General features: G+C 54.2%; 1 protein-coding gene across 1 annotated transcript in view; it reads right to left on the bottom strand.

The window, feature by feature from the left end:
• MPPED1 (metallophosphoesterase domain containing 1) overlaps positions 1–9,895 on the bottom strand; it is a 60,482-nt gene that overhangs the window by 2,850 nt on the left and 47,737 nt on the right. Inside the window, exon 4 of the mRNA XM_034987251.1 lies at positions 1,124–1,239. Coding sequence (XP_034843142.1) covers positions 1,124–1,239 — 116 coding nt within the window. The remainder of the gene's footprint in view (positions 1–1,123; positions 1,240–9,895) is intronic.

Genomic DNA, 9,895 nt, shown 5'->3' on the forward strand with positions numbered 1-9,895 from the left:
AGAGACAGAGAGGGAGGGAGGGAGACAGAGAGAGACAGGGAGGAAGGGAGGGAGGGAAAGGTCCCCCAGGCTTGGCCATCCTGCACCCCTCTACCCCGCAGCCTGCAAACCCTGGAGATGAGCATGGCTTAGCTTCGCCTCTTGCCCGGCATCGCCTGCCTCGGCCCCAAACGCTGTGGGAGTGATGGCATGTTCTGTGGAGGCAGCAGGAAGAGGGGGAGGCTGGGAGGGGCTGGGCTGCTGGGAGTTTGGACAGCATTCTAAGGCCTAAGGGAGCCATGAAGGGTTGTAGAGGGATGGCATGGCATAGCTGCCGATTCAGAGAATTCCCTCCTACTGATGCAAGGAGAGTGGAGTGGAAAGGGCGAGACTCGGGGCTGGGGGACCAGTGAGGAGACCATGGCAGTCATCAAAGGGACAGAAGACGTTGGCCTGGACCCAGGTGGGGACAGGCATGGTGGAGAGGAGAGGAAGGAGCTGGGATCCAGTTTGGAGGTGGAATCGGAGGGACGTGCAGATGGACAGGAAGTGTGTGTGAGTAAAGGGGGAGTGGAGGCCTGAAAAAGCCCCCCGATGGGACAGCCAGGGGGGCCCAGAGGCAGTTAGATCGTGTGAGCAGTGACATCAGCTTGGACCAGGGAGGTGGCAGTGGGGCCTGGAAAGAGAGCTGTTGAGGGTGGAACCCAAGGCCCTAGAGACTGTTGGGATGGGGTGAGGGGTGTGCAGGACGAAGCCCAGAGAGTGACCTTGAAGGTATTATGCCCCCAGGATGCAGGTCAAGGGCCCAGCCCTGCCTCTCCACGTCCCTGAGCTCCAGTATGCAACGTGTGGAAAATGGGCAGCTGATTCTGACCTCCCTGGGGGGCTGCGAGGAGTCCACAAGGTAACAAGCTGAACCCCCAGCACATAGTAGGTGCTCGGGAAATAAGGGGAGCCATGGGGTGAACTGTCCCCAATATCACAGCAAGTCAGACTCACAACAGAGCTCATCCAGGCTGATCTCTGTGCTCAGGTGGGGCTAGACCCCGCCCCTCTCAACACCCACACCTTCTGCATCCACTCCCAGCACAAGCAGGCCCACTGGGGGGCGGGCCAGCCAAGGTGTGGGGCAGCTGACTCTTACCCAGTGGTGGTCCATGGGTTATCAGGATGTCTACGCCTTCGGGAATGAGGTTCCATTTCTCTAGCAGTGCTTGGCCTCGAGGCAGGTTAAAGCCCCAGCCATAAAACCAGGGCTGCCTATGGAAGAAGAGCAGGCAGTTCAGAGAGAGCCACTGAGAGAGTGGGGTGGTCACAGGAAGGGGAAGCAAGTCGCAGTGCCAAATGGTCATCAGGACAGGCTTGATGCCTAGAAGCTCAAAGTAAAGGTGGGGATCGCCTGGACTTAGCCAGAATCCTGACCAACTCACGGGCTGTGGGATGTCCCTGGCATCCTCTTCTCTTTTCCCCTTCTTTCAACACAGTTTCTGTTTTTCTAGGATGAATAAATATTATTTCTGTGATTTTTTAAAAGGAAAGTTTAAAAAGAATCAGCTTCAGCCAAAGACCTCTCTTGCTCCAAGCTCCTCTAAGGAAATTCAGAGAAGAACATGCTCACCCGCCTTCCTGCCCACATCTGGGGCATGTTGAGACCCAACCCAGAGAGAATGGCTTCCAAGTGGAGGATGCTGATTCCTGCTTTCCCCTGAAGCTCCCAGCCAGGCTGAGTCTATCCCCAGCTCTAAGGGCAGGGCCAGAGGGACCTAAGCCAATTAATGGAATCTCAACTCAGACCTAGACTGAGCAATGCAAGTGATTCCCTTGGATTGACTCAATGGTGAACATGTAACCTAGATCCTTGCCATTGGTGAGAATCCCAGGCATTTCTTCTTTTGATGGTGAGAGAACAGGATGCTCTCATCCCTGCATATCAACCAGTGAGCTTCTTGCCTTGGAAGCTGTTAACAGCTATTGAGCTGTCCCAAAGGGCAATGGCTGGACCACATTGCCCAGGGTAGCCCACTGGATCAAAACTGCACCAGTCACCCACCATACCTCTGCACTTCTCGGTTATATGGGCAACATGAAGCCATTTGATTGGGCTTTCATTTCTAACCAAAGCATCCCTACTATGAATCTCCCTTGGGCCTAAGTCATTATAAGATCCCACGTTAACATAGTCCTTTAGTGTTTACAAAGTCATCATCATCATCACCACCACCATCATCATCGCCGTTATCATCACCATCATCATCATCACCATCATCACCTCCATCACCATCATCACCACCATCACCACCATCACCATCACCACCACCATCATCATTGCCATTATCACTACCATCATGATCACCACCACCATCACCATCATCACCACCAACACCATTACCACCATCATCATCACCACCACCACCACCACCACAATCATCATCACCACCATCACTATCATCCCCACTATCACCACCATCATCACCATCACCACCATCACCATCACCGTCCTCACCATCATCATCACCACCACCATCATCATCGCCGTTATCATCACCATCATCATCATCACCATCATCACCTCCATCACCATCATCACCACCATCACCACCATCACCATCATCATCACCATCACCACCACCACCATCACTATCGCCACTGTTGTGGGTCAAATTGTGTCCTCCAAAATCATATGTTGAAGTATGAAGCCCCAGGACCTGTGAATGTGACCGTATTTAGAAACAGGGTCCTTGCAGATATAATCAAGTTCAGATGAGGTGATACCAGATTAGGGCGTGCCCCTAATCTAGTGACTGGTGTCCTTATGAGAGGGTCATGTGAAAACACAGAGATACAGAAAGAAAAGGGCCATTGACAATGGAGGTAGAGATCAGAGTGATGTTGTCTACAAGCCAAGGAGCACCAAGTACTTCTAGCCACCACCAGAAGCTGGGAGAGGGGCACGAAACAGATTCTCCCTCAGGGCCCTCAAAAAGGACAAACATTGGTGAAACCTTGATCTCAGACTTCCGGCCTCCAAACTGTGAGAGAATAAATGCCTACTGTTTTAAGCCCCCCAGTCTGTGGTGATCAGTTATGTGGCCCCAGGACATCGATAGAATCATCATCACCACCATCACTATCATCACCCTCGTCACCTCCCCACCTGTCACCTCAGGGACCTTCACGCCAGCAGCGAGGGTGGGCAGATGGGTCTCTTTCTTTCTGTTTCATGGATGAGGAGATTGAGAACAGAAATTATCACCTGCATTTCCCACATACCTACCTTTTTGTCAGGTGCCATCTAAGTACATCATAGGGATGGTTTACCTGTTACAAGAACCCTGTGAATTAAGGACTAAGAGTATCCCCATTTTACAGACGAGGAACCAGAGGCTCAGAGAAGTGAGCTAGCCTGCGATTTGGGTGTGCTGACTCCTGGGCTGGGCACCTCATTACCACTCACCTCCAGCACATACTGTCCAAGTCAGCAGTGGGGCTGGGCTTTCATCTTCAAGGTCTCTCTCACATGCCCAAAGCTGCCACTAAAATCCCTCTCGTGGCGCATATGCCCTTTGTGGCGAGGCTGAGACCTCTGGCTGTTGACCCAATGGCTCTACCTGTTGGCAGCCACCCAAAGCACCCCTTTGGAACCCCGGGCATCTCACGGAACACCATTTGAAAACCCTGATTTAGTCCCACCATGGTACCTTCTGGATAAGAAGACGGAGGTTCAGTGAGGGGCAGTGAGGTGCCCAGGGTGGGGCAAGTCATGTTTGAACCCAGACCTGACTCTCTTCCCTCAGCCTTCATGTCTGCAGTGCCATCTTCTGGAACATGGGTTTGTGAAGGAGGAAGATGGGTGACCACGGTGGCTGTTTGGGGGTGAAGAGTCCTTCTGCCATCTCAAACACTTGCAGAATCCCCTCCACCGCTAGCCTTGCTCACCTGGGACTCCTGCCAGGAACGCCGGTTCCCTCCTTTTCTCCTCCTGCTCACCCCTGACCTCACACCATGTTTATCCTTCAAAGCCCCGTCTGCCCCAATCTTCCTCTCACCTTGCGTGCCCAGCACCAGCCCGGAGGAGGGGAATAAAGGAATGAACGAATGAACCCGGATGAATGAATCCATGTGTTAACAGATGTCAAATAGGACTTTTCTGTTGCCTAGGGATCGCAGCCAAACCTTTAAAGCTGAGAATGATGCCCCATATTCAAAAGAGAGCCCCCAGCTACTGCCGAGAAAAACTTACTAAAAGTGGGCAGAGCACGCCAGGCCACCATCTCCCCAAGCCCCTGCCAGCCTAAGTTTTGGCCTTGAAGAAGAGGGCTGTGGCTCCTGCCTTGTTCTTATAGGGGGAGCTGAGAAGATTCTCTCATACTTAGATATGAGTGGGCCCCAGGAGAACCACCTGTACAGGTGGGGGCCTGGGATCTGCACTCTGAGGCTCTGGGAGGAGAAACAGATGGTAAGAAACAGTCACAGAGGGACTGTGAGCATCCCCAGGTTTGGGCTGTCCAAGGGATCCCCAACCGTAGGAAGTACCTGCCAAGTGAGGAGACCAGGTGTTCGGGGCTGGGGAATAGCATCGGGGTAGGTTGGCCTGGGGACAGTCCCCTCAGAAGACCCCTCCTATCACTGGCACACCCACATCGGCCAGCCTGCACGTGCACAACCACAGAAAATGCATCCCCCAAACATACACAATTTTACACCCAACTTCAAGGCAATCTTGAGGTCAGACAGACCTGAGTGAGAATGGGTCCACCTCTTACTACCTGTGTGACCTATGGCAAGTAACTCAACCTCTCTCTATGCCTCCATTTCCCCATCTGTAAAATAGGGATAAAAATACCATCTCAATAGGGCTGTTTCGGAGGATTAAATCCATTAATCCACATAAAGCGCTTAAACAGTGCCTGGTTCAATGCACTGCAGCTGCCTTCATCATCTCCATCACCATCATCATGTGGGCCCCTCCTGAAACCCACCCATGGAGCCTTCATGAAAAACCTTTGGCCTAGGGCAGCGTTTTTCAAACTGCATTTTGATGGGTCACAACACTTTTTTAAAAAGAAAAGAAAGCATCAAAGAAAAAAAAAAAAAGAAGAGTATCTCCTAGCAGGGAAAGGATACTTCAGTTAAATATATTTATATTTAAATAGATACCCACGTATGGAGGTACTGAGTCACAATGTGAAGTGCTTTTCCTACCATGGTTCCTGGTCAGAAACAGTTGACAGTCGTGCTCAGCCAGCTGGGGCGGCTCCTGCCCGAAAAGGCTGAGCTCCCAGCTCTGCAATTTCTGAAGCCCTCAGACTCTGGGCATCATCAAAGCCCCCCTCTGGCTGAGCCAGGGCAGAGTGACTGCAGGGAAGGCTGCAGCTGTCTGGGAGCCGCTCCGAAAGCCAAGCCTAGTGGTCCTCCCAGGAGCCCAAAGCCCTGTCGGCCTCCGGGGGGAAAAAGCAACGGGTTTCTGGCACTGCCTTCCAAGTACAAGATCCATTCTTCAAAAATCTAATCAAATATTTACAAGACAGGATGAGGCCTCATCTGCATGGAGAGAAGGCGTCTGTTAGTTCCTGTGAGCCACAGCAAGGGGTAGCTTCTTGAAAGAGACACTTAGAAATGTATCAGAGACCCCACAGGCCCCCACGCAAGCCTCCACCTGCCCCAGCTTCCCCTCACCCAGTACTACTGAGCCTTCCCCTTGGGGTGGCGTTTCCCCATAGATACACCTGCCTAGTTCCTGGAAATACACCACCTCCAATCCTGGGAAGGTGGAATCCACCCTGTCCCTGGGGAGACCCTGAGAGCTTGCTCAAGGTACCGAGGTTGGCATCAGACATCTGGTTCTGCCCCTGGGCCGGCGACTTCACCTCTCCCAGCAGGATAGTGATGCCTATGCCCCCAGATCTTACCCCATGAGGGCGAGGGGTCCTTCTTGTGAGGTGCCATGACCCTGACACAGAGGGGAGGGAAAAAAGGAGAGAGGCAGGAGGTTTAAGAGGCTTAAATTATACTTCCACTATGAAAACTCCTTCTAAATACCCAGGAGCTCCATCAATGGGAAAAGGGGAGGATCTAGCTTTTATGAAATTTTAGAGGGAGCAGGAAGAGTCAAGTCATTCATGCAAACATCCAAAGGAGCTATTTGCCAGGATGGCCCATGGGTTGGGGAACACCCTCGTCAGGCCAGGAGCTTTCTCTGGCACAGCGGGAGAGACAGACTCTTCACGGTGACCTCACCCTCCAGAGGCTGTAAACATCTCGGCCCCTCCTGTGGATGTCCATTCAGGTTTCTGCCATGGGAAGAGGAGACAGAAGTGTGGTGCCAGGCCTTCTTCGAGGTAAAGTGGGCCCCAGATGCTCCCAGCATTCCGCGTCTGGTCACTTGACCTCCTCATCTAGCAATGCCCTTTGGGGCCAGAGCTGAAGTCCAAGGCTGCTCTGGTTTCCAGACAGATGACAGGATAGGCAAGGGCTCACAGGGCCACCCAAGCAGCCAGGGTCCAGCCCAGCCCCTAGTGGCCCACCCACCTTGGGGGGCAGCCATGGTCTGAGACCGTCAAAGCCCAAGACGGGATGCCCGGGCCCTGCAAAAACCCGGTGCCCGTCTCCAACGTGACCTGGTGCCTGGACCCAGGCTCGCCACGCGGAGGGCCAGGAGCCCGATGTCTGCACACCATCCAGGACATCGCAGACCCCAAGGAGGTCAGATGAATCAGCATTCCGCCTGAGCAATGGGAGGTGGCTTTATGTCCTGAATTTCTGTCTTTCTGTTCTAAAGTAACCATTGGAATAATTTTCTTACAGAATGATAGTTGCCATGGCAACCAGAGCAAATTTTCCTTTTCTGAAACAGATGTCTCATTTAGTTGAAAATTAGAATGTGAACAAACCCATGGGAAAAATTAATTCAAACTTTAACAGAGCGCTGAATACAATGTAATCTCTCAGAGGTTAACCCCTTAACAGCTTTTTTGTGCGCTTATGGTAACCTTCGAATCCAGTCTAATTAAGCCCGCTTAGCCAATATAAATGACCTCCTCGTGGCCAATCATTAAACGATTTCCCCCTGAAGCGTGAATCCCAGGTCCCCCAACGGCAGACGGGAGGGGGCGACGCTCGTCTACAAAGAATGCTAAAGCCGAGTGCGCTCTGCTGAGCCAGGTAAGGCGTATGGCCCCTGGGCGGGGGTGTACCCAGGGGTCACCCAGTTAGCATGGGCTCTGGCCACCCCATTTCCCGGGGACACTGGGGTGTGCAGGCGGAGGAGGCCTGGAGTGCCCTGGGGTGGGGCTGGGCCCAGTGGTGCACCCAGGCCAGGGCGCGATGCCCGAGGACTGGCATCCGGAATTCCCTTGACCGGATGCCGAGGGGCACTGCGGGGACACCAAGGGGCACCTACACAGGCACAAATCCAGAGCCTCTCCACTTGCCCCCAGGCCTCACACCCACTCTGGGGGGCAGCTGCCATCACTGCTCCATTTCACAGATGCGGACACTGAGGTGCGGGGAGGTACAGAGACTTGCGCAGGGTTCCCTGGTGACCAAGGGACACAGCCGGGGCTCAAACCCAGACAGCGGATTCCAGAGCCTGCGCTCTTGGCCTCCAGGTCAGAATTATGCAGATAGGACCAGGAACCCAGCCACTTCCACATCTCAGCTCAGTTAACCCTCAGGACAAAGTCCTGGGAGGCTCCCACTTTAAAGACAAGGAAATGACAGCACAGAGAGGCCAAGTGGTATGCCTGAGGGCACACAGGAGGTAAGAGGGACCTGGACCAGGCTTCCAGGCTCCTGCATCCTATGCCCAATCGGTGGCTGACCCAAAGAGGACCCTACTGGGGAGGCCAGGCCTCTTCAATGGCAACTGGCTGCCTGCCCCTCTGAGCAGCTCCTGAATGTCCCCTGCCAGGTCCCAGCCCAGGTCCTGGCCCTGCTAGGCCCCCTCTGAGCCTGGCTGGACAGACAGGAAGCAGCTTGTGACTCTGGTTCCTGGTGTCCCACCTCTCAACTGTTCCCTGCAGGTGACTCCTCTACTCTAAAGCCTTCCATGGCTCCCTGTGCCTGGAAGACAAGCCCAGACCTCATGACCTTGGGCTCTGTCCCAGTCCACTTCTTGGACCATCCTGCTCAGATATCCCACTGAACTCACCACATTCTGGCCGCAACAATCCTGTTTGCTGAACACTGCCCAGCCTTTCCGTGCCTCTGGGTTTTTGCTCCTGCTGTTCCAGCCATCCTAAAAGCCCTTCTTAGCCTCTCCTCAGACTGTATGACCCATTATTTGTTAAGGCTTGGCTTAAAGGCTCCCTCTTCCAGGAAGCTTCCCCTGATCACCTCTATCCCCCAAGCACAGGTGACCTTCCCTGCTCCGAATCCCCTCATGGTGGCTCTCTCAGGGCAGGTTCAGGTCAAATCATCCCTAAATCCCTCTTGCCCAACAGATGGCTGAGTCTAAGTGGACTCAGGGAAGGTTGGCTCACGGTGTGCATGAATGAATGAACGCATGATGGAATTAATGGCCAGGTACTCTACCTGGCAGGCAGGCAGGTGGGAAGAACTAAGCATTTGCCCTCTCCTCTGTGCACCCTCCCAACGGGAGCCCCCACCCTGGAGCCCCTGGAGTCATGAAGCCCCGGGACCTATAAGAAGCACAAGCATGAGAACAAACAAGAACTCTCACGACCCACCAAGCACCCCAGTCTCTCCCACCCCCCATGACCTGCCCAGGTGGACTCATATGCCCATTTCACAGATGAGACCTCAGAGGTAAGGCCAGGCTCACTGTACTCACACCCTCAGCTGCATCCTAGCTCACCTCCTTCGGGGGACCTTCCCTGCCTCCAACAGGCAGCCCACTCCCTAGGGTTGGGGGTTGAGGGCAGCTGCCCTGCCAGGTAGAAGGGGACAACCTCTTATGGCGGACCTCGTGGGCCGGGTGTTCTCACTTCCGCTCCTTATTCTATGGGGGCGAAAGCTGTGGTCTGAGTGGGGCGGTGACCCAACTCCCTCAGAGAAGCTTCTCTCAGGGATGGCTAATACTGAGAGCATCTCAGATGAGGGTACCACATGTCACTGGCCCCAAGAGCTGCCAGGGACACTCTCAGCACCCCAGGGAGGCTGTGCTCCCATTCTGCAGCAGGGGAAACCGAGTCAGTGACCTACCAGGGTGGCCCAAGCGAATTCACCCCCACAAGGGGTCCCCGGACACCTGGGGACATCCCACAGTCCGAGCAGCTACCGCCACCTGCCCAGCTCTGAGGGAGAGAGGTCTGCCTTGTCCCTTGTCCCTGCACTGCCCCGAGGGGGAGCCTGAGGGAGCGGCCTCCGCAGCAGGGCCAGCTCCACCCGCCCAGGGAACGTGGCCACCAGTGAGGGGGCAGGGCCGCGCAGGCTGGCGACACGTCCCCAAGGACTGCCAATCACACACCTTGCCCCGCACGCAACAGTTCCGGCAAGTCAGCAGCAAGATAAGTGGAACCGAAGAATGGGGTCCTTTGTCATTCCTAATTAATTTCCCCTCCTTCCGAGGTGCGGAACCATTCATCTTTTGTTTCGCTGGGACCGCGCAGAAGGGAGAAGGCAGACAACTCGTTTCAAACATTCATCTCATGCAGAATAGTGCGCATATGTGTTGAGGGGCCCTCTGTAAAGAAGATAACAACAACGTGAAATCAAGAAAGATAAGGACAGGGACGGGGCAAAGGAGAGAGAGTCCATGCGAGAGAGAGGAGTGCATGCGAATGCGTGTGTGCCCGCGTGTGTGCTGTGTGCGTGGTGCGTGTCGATGTGTGTGTGCGCTATGGGGGTTGTGTGAATAGGTATGTGCGTCCATGTAGCTGTGTGTGTGTGGTGTGTAGTGTGGAGGTTGTGTGTAGCTGTGTGTGTGTGTCATGTGAGGGTTGTGGTGTAGGTGTGT

This window comes from Mirounga leonina, unplaced genomic scaffold (genome assembly GCF_011800145.1).
Source record: "Mirounga leonina isolate KUSES-001 unplaced genomic scaffold, KU_Mleo_1.0 Mir_418, whole genome shotgun sequence".
NCBI classification, from domain to species: domain Eukaryota; kingdom Metazoa; phylum Chordata; class Mammalia; order Carnivora; family Phocidae; genus Mirounga; species Mirounga leonina.